The sequence below is a fragment of the Panulirus ornatus genome, chromosome 3 (genome assembly GCF_036320965.1).
Source record: "Panulirus ornatus isolate Po-2019 chromosome 3, ASM3632096v1, whole genome shotgun sequence".
NCBI classification, from domain to species: Eukaryota; Metazoa; Arthropoda; class Malacostraca; order Decapoda; family Palinuridae; genus Panulirus; species Panulirus ornatus.
This window is the reverse complement of record NC_092226.1, coordinates 71,581,956-71,604,097: the sequence shown is the minus strand read 5'-3', so window position 1 is coordinate 71,604,097 and position 22,142 is coordinate 71,581,956. Positions and strand designations below refer to the sequence as shown.

General features: G+C 40.1%; 1 protein-coding gene across 5 annotated transcripts in view; it reads left to right on the top strand.

The window, feature by feature from the left end:
* Positions 1-22,142, top strand: part of LOC139763392 (uncharacterized) — a 228,827-nt gene that overhangs the window by 179,120 nt on the left and 27,565 nt on the right. For all 5 annotated transcript variants that reach the window (XM_071689436.1, XM_071689427.1, XM_071689409.1 and 2 more), the window contains 5 exons: positions 3,081-3,302; positions 9,836-9,994; positions 13,889-14,019; positions 15,454-15,589; positions 18,287-18,467. In XM_071689436.1, the coding sequence (XP_071545537.1) occupies positions 3,081-3,302; positions 9,836-9,994; positions 13,889-14,019; positions 15,454-15,589; positions 18,287-18,467 (829 nt within the window). The remainder of the gene's footprint in view (positions 1-3,080; positions 3,303-9,835; positions 9,995-13,888; positions 14,020-15,453; positions 15,590-18,286; positions 18,468-22,142) is intronic.

Genomic DNA, 22,142 nt, shown 5'->3' with positions numbered 1-22,142 from the left:
TATGGTTCATGGTGAAGTGCCTGAGGATTGGCAGAACGTATGCGTAGTGCCATTGTACAAGGGCAAAGGGTATAAAGGTGAGTGTTCAAATTACAGAGGTATAACTTTGTTGAGTATTCCTGGGAAATTATATGGGAGGGTATTGATTCAGAGGGTAAAGGCATGTGCAGAGCATCAGATTGGGGAAGAGTAGTGTGGTTTCAGAATTGGTAGAGGATGTGTGGATCAGTTGTTTGCTTTGAAGAATGGATGTGAGAAATACTTAGAAAAACAAATGGATTTGTATGTAGCATTTATGGATCTGGAGACGGCATGTGATAGGGTTGATAGAGATGCTTTGTGGAAGGTATTAAGTGTATATGGTGTGGAAGGTAATTTGCTAGAAGCAGTGAAAAGATTTTACCAAGGATGTAAGACGTGTACGAATAGGAAGAGAGGTAAGTGATTGGTTCCCAGTGAATGTAGGTTTGTGGCAGGGGTGCACGATGTCTCCATGGTTGTTTAATTTGTTTATGGATGGAGTGGTTAGGGAGGTGAATGCAATTGTTTTGGAGAGGGGCAAGTATGCAGTCTGCTGTCGATGAGAGGGCTGAGGAAGTGAGTCAGTTGTTGTTCGCTGATGATACAGTACTGTTGGCTGAGTCGGGTGAGAAACTGCAGAAGTTGGTGACTGAGTTTGGTTAAGTGTGTGAAAGAAGAAAGTTGAGAGTAAATGTGAATAAGAGCAAGGTTATTAGGTTCAGTAGGGTTGAGGGACAAGTTAATTGGGAGGTAAGTTTGAATGGAGAAAAACTGGAGGAAGTTAAGTATTTCAGATATCTGGGAGTGGATTTAGCAGCGGATGGAACCATGGAAGTGGGAGTGAGTCACAGGGTGGGGGAGGGGGCAAAGGTTCTGGGAGCGTTGAATAATGTGTGGAAGGGGAGAACATTACCCTGGAGAGCAAAAATGGTTATGTTTGAAGGAAAAGTGGTTTCAACAATGTTATATGGTTGTGAGGCATTGGCTGTAAATAGAGTTGTGCAGAGTAGGGTGTATGTGTTGGAAATGAAATGTTTGTGCTACCTCCCTAACTCAGGAGATGGCGGTTAAGTAAAATAGATAAAATATAAAATAATGAAAGGATGAGCCACTCTTTGTTTTTGGCGCTACCTCGCTGATGCGGGAAACAGCAATTAAGTTTAATAAATGATGATGGATAAATAGATGGTGTGGAGAGGGAGGTGAATGCATGGGTTTTGGAGAGAGGTGCTGCTTGCATATTTGAGTGAGAAACTGCAGAAACCTGTGTCTAGTTTGGGAGAGTATGTGAAAAGATAAAGTTGTGAATATGAATTAATAAATGCAAAGTTAATAGGTTTTGCATTATAGTGAGAGTTTGAATGAAGGAAACTTTAGGGAAGTGGAAGTTTTACTTAGAGTGGAGGATTTGCACAACTTGTGTTTTATGATGTGTGTAGGCATAGATATTATTGAAGGTAAATGTAAGAAAAAATAAAGTAATGAAGTTTGAAATGGAATAGAGTGAAAGTTTAGATTTTACAAAGCCTTGTAGAGTGAGAGATCAAAATGAACTAAGCTGTGTTCTGGTGAGAGAAAGACTGGAAGAGATAAGAGAATTGAAATATTGGGGAGCTGTCTTAGGTAAGTTTGGTGATATGGAAGGATTGATAAGGGAGAGAGCAGTACAGAGTGGAAGAGTCATTTGTTCTCCTAATAGAATAGAATAGAATAATGAAGGGTAGAGATGTAGTTATGGAAGTAAAGAAAGATTAAGGGACAGCATAGTCTCCTGACCCTGACCTATTCATCAAAAACTTGGCCATGGGATGAATCAGAAAGATCAAGAATCCAAGCTGTGGAATCAAGTTTATTGAGAGGAGCATGTGGTATAGCCAGATGGAATAAAGAAAGTAATGAGGGGTTATATAAGAGATGTGATATGGCAGCAAATGCAAAAGGATTGAATTATGGAGTGGTATAATAGGTGAAACTTAATACTTTAAGGAGGTTTGGATGTGTGGAAAGTATGCAAGACAGGATGTTTACAAGGAGAATGGATGATGGTATGATTAAAGTGGTTGGTGTGAGAGGAAACCTTTAATGTTTTTATGACATCAGTGACCTGAACAGAAACCAGTTCTTTGAGAGATATAGGGTTAGAGCAGCCAGAGGACATTACATGATTTTAAACAGGAAACTTGTTGAAAAGATGTAGGAAAATGCTTTTTTAGTACAAGAGTCTTGGATGAATAGGATAAAGTGACAGAATATGGTTAATGCAGACAGCATACATATATTTAAAAAGTTGTACCATAGTAGATAGTTCAAGGAGTTGGGGCCTCATGATTATAAAACCCTCCCCTTACAGTACAAAAGGTAAATGCAGGTGTGATTTCAGGAAAATACTCCTTCAAAATATGAGGATGGTTATCGGCTGGTCCTTATGCCTTACTTGTCTTTAGAGAGAGGAGTGTTTATTGACAGTGCAAAAGGAGATTATAGGGAGGGGCATTGGATTAGTTAAAAGATCAGCATGAGGTAGGAAAGTTGCAAGTCATCCAAAATGGGGTTAGAGGAGAAAAGAAAACCATAGGGAGAGAATGCTATGGTATCAATTGCATTGGAAAATGAAGGAAAGGAAGTACAATAGGTTTTAGAAATACTTTTTGGCTGGAGACCGGAAATACTTGTCATTGATTGGATAAAGGATTACTTCACGTCATGGACACCAGGCTTAAACAAGTTAAAGATGGTACAGTATAACCTGAGAGAGATGCTTTTGAGTAAAGACCAGAAAGACCGATTAGTGGATGAAGAGATGTAGCACTTCTTGTGGATAAAGGAACACTTCACGTTATGGATAACACAAGCACTTGTAATGATTCTGATATGGATCACATATGGTACTAGCATTGATTTACAGCAGAGATAAAGGTTGAATGCTTGTCAGGGGAATTAAAGTTTTATCTGATCAAGTATAAGGATTACATTTACTTTACCTACACCAAGTGGTTCATTACTAATATAATATTACCTCAGTCTTTAGGGAACGTAATTTTTTCTCTCTGTTTTTGCAGGAACCTCCAACTCCAGTCCCTCCACCAGTTCTCCAGGATCCTCAGTGGCAGTGTGGGCTCTGCAAGTTTAGTTCTGTGACTCAGCAAGAGATTGTCAACCACACCAGTTTAAAGCATGCTATTAAGAGTCAGTATAAGTGTGGATACTGTAGTGTCAGGTCATCTGTACGCACCAGCTTTGATGCTCATTTTGCTGCCAAGCATCCAGCTCAGCCTTTTAGGGTTAGTTTTGTTTCCTGTTTGTAATAGAAATAGTACAAGTGTTTCTTTAATGCTTTTATCAGAATGTTCCAAATTTTTTACAGGTGCATCACGTAATCTTTGGTACAACAAACACTACTTGATCACACAGTTTATCTCTCTGAGGTCTTTTCTTTGACCTTGAGAGGCATTCAGTAGGATACGTGTAAGGAAACAAGAGTTAGGATCTTCCAGCCCTAAGTATTTTACAATGAAGAAGCAATGGCCTTTCTTATCCTTTGCTAACTACTCAGCTATGACTGTGGCATTATCCCATTTCAGGCCTGCCCTTTGCAAGTCAGAGTCCACTGCAAAGATGGTGTCATTGACCCACTCAGCACCAGCCCTTTCATCTTACAATTCTGTAGAATTCTCTGCTGTCAAGACACCTGCTGCTTGTGGCAAGACCAGCTTTTTACATATCATAGTTTATTTTTATTTTTATTTTTATTTTTATTTTTATTTTTCAGTTTATCAGGCAATTGGTTTACTGTATTTTTTTTTTTTTTTTTTTTTTTTTTTTTTTTTTTTTTTTTATACTTTGTCGCTGTCTCCCGCGTTTGCGAGGTAGCGCAAGGAAACAGACGAAAGAAATGGCCCAACCCCCCCCCCCCATACACATGTACATACACACGTCCACACACGCAAATATACATACCCACACAGCTTTCCATGGTTTACCCCAGACGCTTCACATGCCTTGCTTCAATCCACTGACAGCACGTCAACCCCTGTATACCACATGACTCCAATTCACTCTATTTCTTGCCCTCCTTTCACCCTCCTGCATGTTCAGGCCCCGATCATTTTCACTCCATCTTTCCACCTCCAATTTGGTCTCCCTCTTCTCCTCGTTCCCTCCACCTCCGACACATATATCCTCTTGGTCAATCTCTCCTCACTCATTCTCTCCATGTGCCCAAACCATTTCAAAACACCCTCTTCTGCTCTCTCGACCACGCTCTTTTTATTTCCACACATCTCTCTTACCCTTACGTTACCTACTCGATCAAACCACCTCACACCACACATTGTCCTCAAACATCTCATTTCCAGCACATCCATCCTCCTGCGCACATCTCTATCCATAGCCCACGCCTCGCAACCATACAGCATTGTTGGAACCACTATTCCCTCAAACATACCCATTTTTGCTTTCCGAGATAATGTTCTCGACTTCCACACATTTTTCAAGGCTCCCAAAATTTTCGCCCCCTCCCCCACCCTATGATCCACTTCCGCTTCCATGGTTCCATCCGCTGACAGATCCACTCCCAGATATCTAAAACACTTCACTTCCTCCAGTTTTTCTCCATTCAAACTCACCTCCCAATTGACTTGACCCTCACCCCTACTGTACCTAATAACCTTGCTCTTATTCACATTTACTCTCAACTTTCTTCTTCCACACACTTTACCAAACTCAGTCACCAGCTTCTGCAGTTTCTCACATGAATCAGCCACCAGTACTTATTTGTACTGCATGGTGAGGTGGTTTTACTTCAGTGGAGCCCCATCCCTTCAATATTCATTAGTGCTATCATACTACCCCTTAAATTTATGTTTTTTGTTTGCAGTGTTCAGTGCTATATTCAGTAAACTATGTATCTATCTACCTGTCTGTCTATCTGTATATCTATCTGTATCTCTGACATCCATTTCCTCTAAGGACTCCCATCAAGGGGTGACCTTGGCAAAAGAGTCTCCATTTATCCCTGTCCTTACATGCCTCCCTTGCATACACCATTCCATTCATTCGTCCACCATATCTCTCCCTCCAGTATTTCCACTTGATTTCCCCATGTCACAGGTGGTCCTCCTTTCACACCAACCCCTTTGATTGTACTATCATGCTCTTTCCTTGTAAACTTCCACTCTTTCATTATTTCCACATTCATACACCATCTCAAAATATTATGTCTGACTCCACCACTCCACAATTCATCGTCTTGCATTCCCTGCCATACCAAATCTCTCACTTACCACTTCATTTCTTTTTTCATTCCATCTAGCCACACCACTTGCAATTCTCAAATAGCTAATTTTCACTTCCTGGATTCTTGACCTCTTTGACTCTTTCAGTGTCCATGTTTTTGGCTGCACGGGTCTGGGTTGGGAGGACTATGTTGTCCCTTCATCCTCTTTTCTCTTCTGTACTTACACCTATACCCTGTATTCTTTTATTAAGGAACCTAGTGACTCTTTCTACCCTGTCCTGCATTCTCCCTTATCTGTCCTTCCATGTTGCCAAACTTACCCAAAACATCTCGTAAATACTTAATGCTCTCACCTCTTCCACTCTTTCTCCCCTCATCTCTGAAGCACAGGTTGTTACACTTACCTCTTTCACTTTATATGGTTTTGAAAATCTATTTTTTCACTCTGTTAGTGTTCAAACACCCTTACCTTACTTTTACTTGCATTTACCTTCAATTGCCTATGCTTAGACACATCATGAAATGCTTTTGCATCCTTCTGCAAATCCTCGTCACTCTCAGTAAACAACAGTGTATCATCTGCAAACGGGCTTGCTGCAAGCCTCCATATCTCACTGCCACACTCCATCTCTGCACTCTCTTTCCCTAGTTATGCTTTTACCTGTCTTATCACTCTATCCATATCCGTATTAAAAAGCCACAGCAACATCACTCATCCCTTCCTCATACCCACATGTATACTGAAACTTTTGCCTAACTCTCCACCCACTCTTACACGTGCATTTGTTCCTGTATAGAAGGCTTTCACACCATCCGATAGTTGTCCTCCTGCCCCATAGATCCTTAATGCATTTTCATATATCCCATAAAGCATTCCACTAGACTTTGTCTTGTGCTTTCTCCAGATCCATAAAAGCTGCACACAATTTTTTACCTTTTACTAAATACTTTTCCACGATCGCCATTACCACAAAAATCTAATCCACACATCGCTGACCTTTCCTAAAACCCCTTTGCCTCTCTCTTATTCTGCATTCAGTCTTTTCTGTCACTTTGTCAATCAACATTCTTGTTTAAACTTTTCCTGGTATACTTAAAACTTTTTTTTATCATACGTATTCGCCTTATCCTATGTTAATGAGGTAGCATTTAGAACAGAGGAGTAAGCCTTTGAGGGCATATCCTCACTTGGCCCACCTCCCTGTTCCTTCTTTTGGAAAATTATAAACGGGAAGGGAGGATTTCCAGCCCCCCGCTCCCTCCCCTTTTAGTCGCCTTCTACTACAGGCAGGGAATACGTGGGAAGTATTCTTTCTCCCCTATCCCCAGGGATAACTTAAAAGACTTATTCCTCTATAATTGCTACATGCATCCTTAGCACTTTTCCTTTGAATAAAGGAACAGTAATAACTTTCACCCTCTCCTCAAGAGCAACCTTCTATTTCCATACCAAATTTTATATCAGGTGCATCCACTCTATCGTACTTTTTCCACAATGCCTCAGCATTTCACCTGTAATTCCATCCACTCCAGGTGCCTTTCCTACCTTCAGCCTCATTATTGCTCTTCTTACCTCCGTTTTGCTATGGGCCCTTGTTCTTATATCTTTTTCCTTCAGTCCTCCATACCCATGCATATGACAACTGCCGCCTTCCCTTTCCTACATTGATCAGTTCTTCAGACTACTCTTTACATATTCCTTTCACTTCCTCCTTTTGATTCAGCAATTCCCCTTTCCATACTTCTCACATTAACATTTCCACTCTCACATGCACCTCTTTCCTTTTTTCACCTTCCAGTACGACTTCTTATTATCCCAAAACTTTTCACTCGGTATTCTTCCAGAATCTTCATCTACTCTTTTCTTGCTCTCCCTCTATTAGCTTTTTACATTCTGATTATGCATTTGATGTTCTTCCTTCCTCCTTTGCTGAACTTCACTAGTACATTCCTCTCAAGCATTCTACCATATGCCTTTTTCTTCTCTTCCACAGCATTTCTAATCTCTTTTGTCCAACATGCATTGCCCATTTTATTCCTATATATCATGACCTTGTATCCAACTACTAATTCTATAACATTTAATAGTATTTCTCTAGGCATTTTAAACACCTCATTCACACATGACTGCATCTCTATATTCACTGCACTTCCATCTAAGCTTTCAGTTCCCTTCCTTTCATACTCCTTCCTGCATTTTACTGATTGAACTTCGTGCTTGCCAATACTTTTACCTCTCTTCATTCTTCTGTACACCATACCTCACTTCTCCCTAATCCTCGTCCCCACAAGAACCATGAAATGATCATCCAAAGAATCCTCTCACAACTCTTAGCATCTAGTAAAGCCTTTCTCAATCTTTCATCCAGTGCCACATCATCACTCAAAACCTTTTGCTCTTCCCTTCCATCATTCCTCATGCTTGTGTATCTGTGGATCATCTTTTGGTGAATTTTTTTTTTTTAAGGAATAAACCTCTCTCAACACAAACATCCACAAGATAAATTTCATTCTCATTTACTTCATACACTTTCCATTTACGAACTATCTCACCATTTCATCACATCCCACTTTTGCATTCATATCACCCAATACAACCACATTTTTCTCTTTCTAAAAACCGTTTATACAGTCATTCAAGTTTCTCCAGAAATGCTTCATTTCATCCTTACCTCGTACTATCTTCATATTCACAGGTGCATATACACATGCTCATGCCAACTTCACAGTTCCAATCTTTCCCTTCATCCACACTTTTTGATCCATTCCATCCATATGCTGTAACTTGCTCGTGATGATAGCAGACTTGCACATCCCTCTTTTCGTCTTCCCTGATTATTTTTATTTCATTCCCATCTTTACCACCGCTCCTTCCATGCCCTCCCATAACTTGCATTCATCATTACCATTTTCACTCCACACACCCTACCCAAGGATATGGATTTTCCAGTCCCCAGCTTATCGAAGCTACAACTTTTACCCTCACCAGTTGTCTGATTTACATTCTGTGCCATCACCCTCAGTCACTCATGTTTTTTTTACTTCTTGGCATAACTGGTAGACTCCAGTGCCACTTCTTATCCTTTTGTGCCTCACCCTTGATAGGCCACTGGCAGAGGTCAACTCCAGTGCAATGTTTGTAGAGGCAGTGAGGCTCCAAAATTATCCAAAAAGCTAAAAAGTCCCTGCACACTTCAGGTGTTCATATGTCTTTAGAAGGATTGCCCTGATGGAGTGTAGTGAGGTCACCAGGAAGAAGGTGGGGTGAAACTTGATACTCTAGAAAACAAGAGAAACCTCATAAGATACTGAAACTTTAAGATTTTCCCCAATTTTGAGCTTATTCACAGTGGCAACACATCCCAAACCTCATTGGTTATGATACTGCCAATGTGCAGAGCATCCAACTGCACTCAGAAAGAAGCAGCAGATCCCAGCCTTACACTTCAATCACCTTTACCACTAAGATCCCTCTCCTCTGACCAGTGCTAGTGAACCCAAATAGATTCATATGCATTTCACCCTCCAGGCACCAAACAGTTGCCTGCCTGTCATCATTCCCAACACAACACATTCTCCCAAGACAAGCATATCCAGATCTACATTACCCAGAGAGATATGTGACAGCAACTCTTCAGGTCTAGGCAGAACCCATCACTACAGTCTGCAGGCACAAAATAGACCCATTACAAAGTTCTTCCTCCTAACACTGTCACCATTGTACTAGACAAAACTTGTGATCCTCAACTGCCCCTCAGTCAAGACTTTGGTAATGTTTCTCTTTTCTCCAAGATCTTTTGGATCACCCTTGGTATATGGAGGATTGCTAGCTTGCCAAGGAATTCCTATAAATGAATCTTGGGCCTACAGGTATAAGGAGAATTAGTGATATCTGCTTATGAGCCAGCTCTTTAGTGGTTGTCAAGTTGCATTCCTCTGACTCAGGTAGCTGTCTTTTTTTTTCTGCCTCACTAACATGTGGATTACTGGCATTCTGTCCACAAAGATATAGTCTCTCCTTATCATATGTAACACTTATTAATACTTAACTCATGCAGCTCATTCTTAGTAAATCTAGATTTTCCTTTGGTGAGCACAATGCATTATCCCTGCCATTTGGCAAAATAGTAGGAGCAGTAGATAGAAGTAGTGGTTAGAAAGATTTAGGCAGTAGCATTAGGTGGTAACATTAAGTAGAACTAGTAGGTAGGAGCATTAGATAGAAGTAGTAATTAGGAGTATTGGGTAGGAGCCTCTGAAAACTCTGCACTAGTCTTGCACTGGATTTCTTTAGTTATGGAGACTCTGTTGCTGTGGCCACTCCTTTGAGGGAGTTCCAATTGGAACAGGCATTAGAGATATAGATAGATTGATAGATAGGTACATAGATAGACAGCACCAACAACTAAACATATATAGACATTTATCTACACATGTTCCTCTTTTGCTTAGATCCTTTAACTTCATTTCTTCTATAGGCTTCCACCTGTGCTCATGCTTAAATTCTAACACTCATAAATTGTATTGTGATGTACACATAATGTTTTGTCTGTTTAATGCATTTTTTTATTTTTGCAGGTGCTTTGTATGTACTACCGGCTAGATTCAGAAGACATTGAACCTCTACATCAAGGAGGTACACAGCACTCCCATGAACCTCTTTGGAAACGCAACGATCCAGAACGCATTCGTCACATCCGTGGCATTTTACTTGAAGATGATCCAGAAACCAAAAAGGTAATTTTACATGAAATTCATGGGTGGAAGGCTGTATTATTTGTACTGTGTAGCATTCCTAAACAGTTTCTCAGAATACATCCATGAATTTATAGTTTGGTTTCCATAACTCCAATGATATCACATGTGTTTTCCCCTATAGGATCTTTAAATACCAGCTCTTTATCAAGTATTGCAAATCCCTCTGCGTTTGCATACAGTACTTTCAGTCTGCCATTGCCATTACCCAAGATTCTAAACTCTCTGCATCTCTGTTATGGGTGGATTGTCCTCTTGCATCATTTGGCATCTTCCATTTTTTACTTTCTTAGTTTATTCTTTACTTTTTTCCCTCTCTTTCTTTAATGTTTCACACCAGATGAATATTATATATTTATATTTGTTATATGATATTTGTTATATATGATAGAGTTGATAGAGATGCTCTGTGGAAGTTATTAAGAATGTATGGTGTGGGAGGCAAGTTGTTAGAAGCAGTGAAAAGTTTTTATCGAGGATGTAAGGCATGTGTACGTGTAGGAAGAGAGGAAAGTGATTGGTTCTCAGTGAATGTAGGTTTGCGGCAGGGGTGTGTGGTGTCTCCATGGTTGTTTAATTTGTTTATGGATGGGGTTGATAGAGAGGTGAATGCAAGAGTTTTGGAAAGAGGGGCAAGTATGCAGTCTGTTGTGGATGAGAGAGCTTGGGAAGTGAGTCAGTTGTTGTTCGCTGATGATACAGCACTGGTGGCTGATTCATGTGAGAAACTGCAGAAGTTGGTAACTGAGTTCGGTAAAGTGTGTGAAAGAAGAAAGTTAAGAGTAAATGGGAATAAGAGCAAGGTTATTAGATACAGTAGGGTTGAGGGTCAAGTCAATTGGGAGGTAAGGTTGAATGGAGAAAAACTGGAGGAATTAAAGTGTTTTAGATATCTGGGAGTGGATCTGGCAGCGGATGGAACCATGGAAGCAGAAGTGAATCATAGGGTGGGGGAGGGGGCGAAAATTCTGGGAGCCTTGAAGAATGTTTGAGAACATTATCTCGGAAAGCAAAAATGGGTATGTTTGAAGGAATAGTGGTTCCAACAATGTTGTATGGTTGCGAGGCGTGGGCTATGGATAGAGTTGTGCGCAGGAGGGTGGATGTGCTGGAAATGAGATGTTTGAGGATAATGTGTGGTTTGAGGTGGTTTGATCGAGTTAGTAATGTAAGGGTGAGAGAGAGGTGTGGAAATAAAAAGAGTGTGGTTGAGAGAGCAGAAGAGGGTGTTTTGAAGTGGTTTGGTCACATGGAGAGAATGAGTGAGGAAAGATTGACCAAGAGGATATATGTGTCGGAGGTGGAGGGAACGAGGAGAAGTGGGAGACCAAATTGGAGGTGGAAAGATGGAGTGAAAAAGATTTTGAGTGATCGGGGCCTGAATATGCAGGAGGGTGAAAGGCGTGCAAGGAATAGAGTGAATTGGAACAATGTGGTATACCGGGGTCGACGTGCTGTCAATGGATTGAACCAGGGCATGTGAAGCATCTGGAATAAACCATGGAAAGTTCTGTGGGGCCTGGATGTGGAAAGGGAGCTGTGTTTTCGGTGCATTATTACATGACAGCTAGAGACTGAGTGTGAACGAATGGGGCCTTTGTTGTCCTTTCTTAGCGCTACCTTGCACACATGAGGGGGGGAGGGGGTTGTTATTCCATGTGTGGCGGGGTGGCGATGGGAATAAATAAAGGCAGACAGTATGAATTATGTACATGTGTATATATGTATAAGTCTGTGTGTGTATATATATGTGTACATTGAGATGTATAGGTATGTATATTTGCGTGTGTGACGTGTATGTATATACATGTGTATGTGTGTTTATATATATATACAGGTAAAATGAACACCTTTCGTGTGTGACTGCTTTTAGTGATCTGCTTTCTGGACTAACTTTGTCCAGTTACCCTACTTACATTTACTGTCATCTTAGTTTCTTGGTTTAGGCAGGCTGCAGTGTAAGCTTTGTGTGAGTTATGCTCCATCTAAGAAGGTTTAACTTAGAACTTAACCTTGATTATAACTTGAAGATTCCTGGTCATCTAAAGAACTGAATGGTGTATGACTTTACTTTTAGAAATTGCATAAGTTATTTCTACATATATAGAGGTTTAACCTGGAACTTGATGTGGCTTTACCTGAAGAAAATTCCACCTTTGGACATGGAGAGCAGTACAGATGCCTTTGATTATTTCCAGACCATATTTTTACATGCACATATTCATACCTATACATTTCGACATCTTTCTTTCTTTCTTACTATTTGCCATTTCCCGCATTAGCGAGGTAGTGTTAAGAAGAGAGGACTGGGCCTTTGAGGAAATATCCTCTCTTGGTCCCCTTCTCTGTTCCTTCCTTTGGAAAATTAAAAAAAAAAGACGAGAGGGGAGGATTTCCAGCCACCTGCTCCCTCCCCTTTTAGTTGCCTTCTACGACACGCAGGGAATACGTGGGAAGTATTCTTTCTCCCCTATCCCCAGGGATAACATTTCAACATAAACTTACATAGCTTGGGAAGTGAGTCAGTTGTTGTTCGCTGATGATACAGCGCTGGTGGCTGATTCATGTGAGAAACTGCAGAAGCTGGTGACTGAGTTTGGTAAAGTGTGTGAAAGAAGAAAGTTAAGAGTAAATGTGAATAAGAGCAAGGTTATTAGGTACAGTAGGGTTGAGGGTCAAGTCAATTGGGAGGTGAGTTTGAATGGAGAAAAACTGGAGGAAGCAAAGTGTTTTAGATATCTGGGAGTGGATCTGGCAGCGGATGGAACCATGGAAGCGGAAGTGGATCATAGGGTGGGGTAGGGGGCGAAAATTCTGGGAGCGTTGAAGAATGTGTGGAAGTCGAGAACATTGTCTCGGAAAGCAAAAATGGGTATGTTTGAAGGAATAGTGGTTCCAACAATGTTGTATGGTTGCGAGGCATGGGCTATGGATAGAGTTGTGCGCAGGAGGATGGATGTGCTGGAAATGAGATGTTTGAGGACAAATTGTGGTGTGAGGTGGTTTGATCGAGTAAGTAATGTAAGGGTAAGAGAGATGTGTGGAAATAAAAAGAGTGTGGTTGAGAGAGCAGAAGAGGGTGTTTTGAAATGGTTTGGGCACATGGAGAGAATGAGTGAGGAAAAATTGACCAAGAGGATATATGTGTCGGAGGTGGAGGGAACGAGGAGAAGTGGGAGACCAAATTGGAGGTGGAAAGATGGAGTGAAAAAGATTTTGTGTGATCAGGGCCTGAACATGCAGGAGGGTGAAAGGAGGGCAAGGAATAGAGTGAATTGGATCGATTTGGTATACCGGGGTTGACGTGCTGTCAGTGGATTGAATCAGGGCATGTGAAGCGTCTGGGGTAAACCATGGAAAGTTGTGTAGGTATGTATATTTGCGTGTGTGGAGGTGGGTTGGGCCATTTCTTTCGTCTGTTTCCTTGCGCTACCTCGCAAACGCGGGAGACAGCAAAAGAAAAAAAAAAAAATACATATACATACACAGACATATACATATATACACATGTACACATTCAAACTTGTTGCCTTCATCCATTCCTGTCATCACCCCACCACACTTGAAATGGCACCCCCCCTCCCCCGCGTGCGTGCGAGGTAGCCCTAGGAAGAGACAACAAAGGCCGCCTTCATTCATACTCAGTCTCTAGCTGTCATGTGTAATGCACTGAAACCACAGCTCCTTTCCACATCCAGGCACCACAAAACTTTCCATGGTTTACCCCAGACGCTTCTCATTCCCTGGTTCAGTCCATTTACAGCACGTTGACCCCGATATACCACATTGTTCCAGTTCTCTCTATTCCTTGCATGCCTTTCACCCTCCTGTAAGTTCAGGCCTGTATGTTCATTAAAAGAACATTCTCTTTTTCAGAATTGGCTGAAGCAGACTGGCACAGGAAAACCAGATAAAGGAGAATTTGTTTGCCCTAGGTGTGGATCCTTCAAAACTGCATGTCTTGCCACTTTCCGTTCTCATCTTTGCAGGGAAGCAGATTATGACAGGTAAGCTGGTTCTTTGATGTTTTCTTTTGCATCTTGTAAAACAACAGGATGAATTTCTCCTTGAAATATGATGTAAGTTGCATGAAAGCTTTAGGTTTTGAAGGATGAAAAACAGTTTATCATATGCAAAATCCTCTCAGCATCCAAGAGAGCTGTCAAAGAGAGAATCTGTCACTACTGCTGTATTTAGCATACAACAACTAACTTACTTCCCACATCCCCTCTCTTCAAGACTATTGCTTTTACCTCCCTCAATTTAATAGCGTTGGTGACATCACACACCCATGCCACAGACCAGTCTTGACTTGAAACCACTCACCCTCCTCTCTTCCTTCTTGTACACTTGCTTTGCATCCATGATAAAAACTTTTCATTGCCTCTGGCAGCTCTCCTTTCCACATGTTCTTAAGACCTTGTACAAGATGTCTCTATGAACCCTTTCATATGCTTTCTCTAGATCTGTAAATGCTACATATAAATCCTTCTGTTCTTCTATATATTTCTCTCATGCATTCTTTTAAGCAAGCACCTGATCCGCACATCCGCCAACACTTACAAAACCATATTTTCTCTTCCACAGTCTGCTGGTTTGTACATGCTTTCACCCTCTCAACCAATTGCTCTTCCTTACAACTTACCACATACACTCAACAAACTTGTATCTATGTACTTTCAACACTCACCTTTTTCCCCTTGCCTTTATACATTGGCACTGTATATGCATTCTGCCAATCCTCAGACACCTCACCATGATCAGTACATACATGGAAAATCCTAACAAACCAGTGAACACTTGTCAGGGCCCTCCAGTAATCTCCTTTCTAATTCACCTTTGAAAGCCTTTCCCTCAAGTCAATAATCAAGAGATTTTCACCACCACCACTAGGGTGAATGATATTGAATACTTCATGGCTAGACAAGCATAATGAAGTGAAACTAGTTTAACATGTTTTTATAGGCATGAGTCTGGTTTGCTGTAAAGTGCAGGAAATGGCTCATTCTGAATATGAGACTTCTTTCTCAACATAAACAACGTAGTTATTCGAACAATTAGGTACCATAACGGTCACTAATAATTTAAAAATTTATTACTCACTAAATGTTCTGTTGCAATTTGCATGATCTACTGAGCTTGAATTAACTGCTAGTTAGCCTAGATTAGGATTTAAGTCTCTCATTTATGATAGGTATACTGTCAGTGACCAGTCCCTAGGGAAGAAGTTGTACCCTCACTTTCTGTTTAATTGATGTATGTACTACTGTACTGCTAGACAGCAGCATGTATTAGTATGTTTATACACTGATTAGCTACAGAAAATTTCATTCATGTAAGTATGCTATGAACTGTCAACCATCATCTTACTCATATAGGTACTTTTTTTGTAAAATGAAAATTTTCCCAAACACATAAGGTTTGTTTTTTGTTTGCTTCAGGTACCAGTGTGTAGAGTGTGGTGTAAGTAATGCCCTCCTTCCGAGCTTACAACGTCATTTTACAAAGATGCATCATAAGCCATTTACTTCTGAATGCTACCTTAATCTCCCTGTAGAAGATGAAAAAGAGGCTTGGGTAAGTTTTTAGCTAAACCATACCTATAAAATAGTTAATGCATTTAGTAATTATGTTGTTATTTAATTTTTACCGAATAAGATTTGTGTTACTGATATAGGAAGGTTATCAAATACCGTTGTTCTAAAAACTGCATACTCCTAGAATCTGTGATACATTGTATTAAAGATTAACATTAACTTGTAGCCTGAGATTTTAGAATTGATGGCTTTGTTTTCTATGCATTACCAATGCACTTACTATCACTTAGTCAGTGCTCTTGAGAGAGCTGAAGAGGATGTGGTGCAATGTTTTGGACATATGGAGAGGATGACTAAGAGGGTATACATTTCAGAAGTGGAGTGAGCAAAGGAAAGGGGGAAATGAATGAGGAGGTGCAAGGATGGAGTGAAAGATGCTGTGAAGGTTTAGGGCCTCAACATGCTGGAGGATATGAAGTTTGCAAAGACTAGAGCGAATTGGGTTAGTTTGGTATACAGGGTATGACGTACTGTAATGTTCTGAACCATAGCAGACAGAGTGATTATTAGAAGCCAATGAAAGGTCTATGGGGCTTGTGTTTAAATAGTGATATACAGTGAAAGTCACACAAGTCAAAAAATTTTATAGATGGCCACCACGAGTATGACAACAGATCATGGCACTCGTTTCAAAACTCCAGGACAATAGATTTATAACATCCTGAAGAGCAATAGATTTTTGAGAGTTGGTAACGAAAGTTGAAATATAACCTGAGGACAGTGAAAGGGTGGTTCGACCTTAGGCACATTATATATTTTAAGGTCACTGTATTTATGGATAGTGTGATGAGAGAGATAAGGGGAAGGGTGTGAGAGTGAGGGATAGGCTACCCCGTATGGGGTGGGGTGCTTGGAAGGTGAATCAGTTGCTGTTCACAGATTACACAGCATTTGTAACAGACTCCAGAGAGGAACTCCAAAAACTTCTGAGAGAGTTTGTTAAAGGAGGAAGAGTTTATGTCAACAGAAATAAAGTAATGAGATGCTGTGGGGTAATGAGACAGAATTTTTGAGTGCAAGTTAAATGGGGAGGATTTGGAAGAAGTGAAATGATTTAGGTGTCAGGGAGTGAATATAGTTGGCAGCAGATGGAACCATGAGTGGCTTAAGTGAGTCTTAAGGTAGAAGTTGTGTTTAAATACCTTAATGGGTTAAGGGGCATGTGGAAGGAGAGACAAAGCGCTTTTAGAAAGTCAGAGGAGGGTATTGAAGATGGGACCAGATTTAAGGGAGTTCAGTTACAGAGAAAGATTAGAAGTTTTGAATTTGCCCACCATGGAAGAGAGAAGAATGAGGGTAACCTAATCATATTTTTGTATGTTTTTAAACCAGATTGATGATGTAGACAGTAAACAGTTCTTCAAGATATATAATTATGGGACAGCCAGAGGAAACAACATGAAATTAAGCAAGAAACATGGAAAACAAGAAGTAAAGGAGTAGCTTTACAGTAAATGCATGGTAGATGAATGGAATAATCTGAAGGATGTGGTAAATGTGCACAGCATACAGAGGTTGTACAACAGTACAGAATGTTCAAGAGATATAGCCCCATGAATGTAAAATTTCTGCAGTTTCTCACTTGAGTCTGCCACCAGAACCATGTCTTCTGCAAACACATTAACATACATACACAGACATATACATATATGAACATGTACATATTCATACTTAGTTGCCTTCATCCATTCCTGGCACTACCAGGAAAACAGACAAAAAAGGCCTCATTCATTCGCACTCAGTCTCTAGCTGTCATGTGTTTTGCACTGAAACCACAGCTTCTTATCCACATCTAGGCCCCACAGACCTTTCCATGGTTTACCCCAGATCTTTCACATGCTCTGGTTCAGTTCATTGACATTATTTTTATTCACATTAAAGCTCGGCTTCCTCCTCTCACACACTATCCCTAACTAGGACACCAACTTCTGCAGTTTGTCACTTGAGTCTGCCACCAGAGCCATGTCATCTGCAAATCCCATTCCACTCCTGGAACCTCATTGCTCCTTCAGTGTGATGTCCTTTGAATGCCATCAGCTTCAGTGGCACTTCCCTGTGTATACTCGATGATATTTTACCCCTATGATTTGAGCTTTTAGTTTCATCCCCTTTAGGTAAATATAATAACACTATATAGGCAATCTTCCAGTCATCAGTCACTTCATCTTAGACCACATATACATTGAAAATCCTGACCTAATCAATCCACATCATCATCCCTTCCTTGAGGAATTAATGTAATTCCAGCCACTTTGCCACACTTCTTTTCATGGAAGGATATCACCCATTATTTTTTGACCAAACCATTCATCATGTCTCTTTCACTTCACATACCTCCTCATCCTAAATGCCCCACAGCCTCTGTATTGTCACAAAGAGTGAAAATGAAATGGAATGAATGGGATAGTCACCCTAGGGTACAAATCATATTCAGATGAATGGAGTGTAACTTGGTAACCATATCTGTTGATATTGGTATCAGTGAATGGTTTACTATTTGAGAGGTTGAAAACATCATCTGCCACCACTAACTGCTTTTCAAACATTGGTTGGACAAATTGGTAACATTGAAACTACTCTTGAATTCATGCTGCCTTTATTACCAGCACATGACACTCAATGTAATTTGAAAACACTAATGTTCATGTTTGTACCACTTATTTTTACTCTTTGATAGGTTGAAAATGTCATCAGCCACCAGCAGCAGCTCATTAAACAGTGGCTGGAGAAGGGTGGTGTTGAGGTTTCTCTTGAGACAGTGCCATTTTCATCATTAGCACTTCCACAGTCCTCTCCGGCTAGAACTGCTGTTGCTTCACGTCGGTCTTCTACAAACATCTTATCTAATTCCTCTTCAAGTAGGTCTTCAGACATTTGTTTGCATCAGCAGTGAGAAATAAGGTGCTTACTTGCATATAACTATTAGTATACCACTGCTTTATTTGTGTGTGTAAGTGTGAGTATATTGGAGAAACACCTGTGTGAATACCGTTGATGTACTATTGGTGACAGAATTATGTTTATCATTAGTATTTTCATGTTTCCCTCACACTTGAAGGATCTGTTGGGACATTATACCTTTGTTATTAAATTTTTTAAATGCAGTTAAATCCGAATGAAAAGATATAGTAATTTGTTTGCTGCAGTAATATATGTTGTTGATTTTTTTTATTTGAAACACAGAGTTACGTATTGTCTTTCACTTTCGTTTCATGCATGTATGAAATTTATGTTTATGAATGAGCAGCTTACTTGGTATTCTTATTACAACAACCCATTATATTTTTCTTTTTGATAAATGAAGGCTCTCCTTTTTAGGCTTTCATATTCAATTAGCCTTTTAGTAAAGACTAAAGACCTCTGTCAGCTCATTATTGATGAAATTAGATTGGGCTCATTAGGAAATGCTTACTTTCATTATTTTGTTTATTTTTTGTTTTTCTTTAGATGGTGTGAACCAAATGATTTGGCGCCTGGTTTCAAAATTTTACAAAATATCATCCAAGAATTTTCTTGTCTTTTCATATACTAAGCAGTTTAAGTTTATACTATGGGTTTCATAAGTTTGGTCTGAGAATTTGACCTTACTGGGTTAGTTATTAACTTGGGTCCCTGTTTAGGATCAACCATACACCAGAATCTTATGCTTGGATACGACATTTTAAAGCAAGGGCTCACAGTTTTAATTATGAGTTGCCATAGAATCCCATCTGAAGCCAGGGGTGACAGTCAGCACAAGTAGGCAGCTGCTTAGACAACAAAGTTTTCTAGAATGATACAAATTACTGGTGGAGCAGCATTGAGGTAGAATAAAAACATGTTAAGTAAGTGTATTTATTTACATTGCAAAAGAAAAAAATAGCTGCAAAGTGCACTCACTTACAAGGGCTTGAAATAAGAAACGTACACACACAGGACCTTAAGTCCTCTGGTGAGGTATGAAAGATACCATTGTCCTAACCTTGGCCAACCAAAAACACTTTGTACAATGAACTTGAATAGAAAAAGATTATGCCACCACTAGATGATAGCTCTAGGTATTATGATTGCAATAGGTAATTACCTATTTGTAATTACAGGGAGGGAGTTTTACACTTAGGGGCCCCATGTCTTGAACTGTCTTTATCATAAGATTTCTTAAATTGTATATTGTTTTTATTATCCATGTCTACATTCCTTTTATTCCACTCACCTGCCTCTCTTATACTATGAAAGTACTTTCTTTTATCTTTTTTAATAAGTTTCTTGTTTTATTTCATGTTATGTCCTCTGGTTGATCTATCACTTTATCTATCGAAGAAGTGTTTGTTCACTGTTAACATCATTGGTCTTTTTTTAAAAACTTAAACACTGTGACCAAATTACCCCTCACTCTTTTCTCTTCTAAGGTGTGCAGATTTAAAGCCTGAAGCCTCTCTTCATAGCTCAGCTCTCTTGGTTTTGGTAATAAATACCTTGCTCTCTTCTGGACCTTCTCTGTAAGCTCTTTATGCTTCTTTAGGTGTGGTGACCAAACCTGATCAGCTTGTTTTAGTTTTGGCCATATATATGGAGTGAATGGCCTGTTGAATAATTCCTTATCCATAAACTTGATTGCTGCTAATATTTGCTAACTGGGAGTTAGTCTTCATAGATATTCTTTTAAGTTGGGACTCTGGTGACATGTTAGAGATTCTGTCGATTCCCAGATCTTCCTCACACACCATTTCCTGCAGCTTATTTACTGCTAGATGATAAGATGATATCATATTGAGATATTCTTTAAGTATGACTCTACATGGGTTGAACCTCACCAACCTTTTGTCAGACCAAGGTCCCCTTGTAAGCTGATGCAAACCTCCGTGCAATTCTCTTCCTTCTTGACATTTGCATCATTTGCAAATATATTCAGGTAGGAATCCATAGCTTCAGGCAAGCCATTGCTTTTATTCACATGTGAAGGCCTTCTATGGAGGAATAAGTGCACATGTAAGAGTTGATAGATAGAGAGTTGAGCAAAAGTTTCGGTATACCTGTGGGTGTGAGGCAGGGCAATATGGTGTCACCATGGCTTTTTTATATATGTTGATTGTATTTGTATGTATATGTGCATGTATGGGCATTTATGTAAATATGTGTATATGAGTGGATGGGCCATTCTTCATCTGTTTCCTGGCGCGACCTCGCTGAGATGGGAAATGGGGTGGGGAGGGGGCGAAGGTTCTGGAAGCGATGAAGAATGTGTGGGAGAGAATGTTATTTCGGAGGGCAAAAATGGGGGTGTTTGAAGGAATAGTAGTTCCAACAATGTTATATGGATGCAAGGCATGGGCTATAGATAGGGTTGTATGGAGGAGGGTGGATGTGTTGGAAATGAAATTTTTGAGAACAATATGTGGTGCGAGGTAGTTTGATTGAGTAAATAATGAAAGGGTAAGAGAGATGTGTGATAATAAAAAAAGTGTGGTTGAGAGAGCAGAAGAGGGTGTATTGGAATGGTTTGGACATATGGAGAGAATGAGTGAGGAAAGATTGACGAAGAGGATATATGTGTCAGAGGTAGAGGGAACAAGGAGAAGTGGAAGACCAAATTGGAGGTGGAAAAAATTTTTTGAGTAATTTGGGCCTGAGTGTACAGGAGGGTGAAAGGAGTGCAAGGAATATAGTGAATCGGAATGATGTGGTATACCAGGGTCAATGTGCTGTCAGTGGACTGAGCCAGGGCATGTGAAGCGTCTGGAGTAAACCATGGAATGGTCTGTGGGGCCTGGATGTGGAAAGGGAGCTGTGGTTTTGGTGCATTACACATGACAGCTAGAGACTGAGTTTGAACAAATGTGGCCTTTTTTTGGTCTTTTCCTGGCGCTACCTTGTTGAAAGGAGGGGGATGCTGATAGCAGCAGGAATGGATGAAGGCAAGCAAGTATGAAAATGTACTTGTGTATATGTGTATATGTCTATGTATTCAAAGAACCAGATGAAAGAATGGCCTAACTCACCCACATACACATGTATATACATAAAACGCCCAAACATGCACATATGCATACCTATACATTTCACAGTATACATACATATACATACATAGACATGTATATATTTTATTAAATTTATTTTGCTTTGTCACTGTCTCCCATGTTAGTGAGGTAGCGCAAGGAAACAGACAAAAGAATGGCCCAACTCACCCACGTACACATGTATATACATACACGTCCACACACGCAAATATCCATACCTATACATCTCAATGTATACATATATATACACACACAGACATATACATATATACACATGTACATAATTCATACTGTCTGCCTTTATTCATTCCCATCGCCACCTCACCACACATGGAATAACAACCCCCTCCCCCTCATGTGTACGAGGTAGCGCCAGGAAAAGACAACAAAGGCCACACTCGTTCACACTCAGTCTCTAGCTGTCATGTAATAATGCACCGAAACCACAGCTCCCTTTCCACATCCAGGCCCCACAGAACTTTCTGTAGCCTATTCCAGACGCTTTACATGCCCTGGTTCAATCCATTGACAGCACGT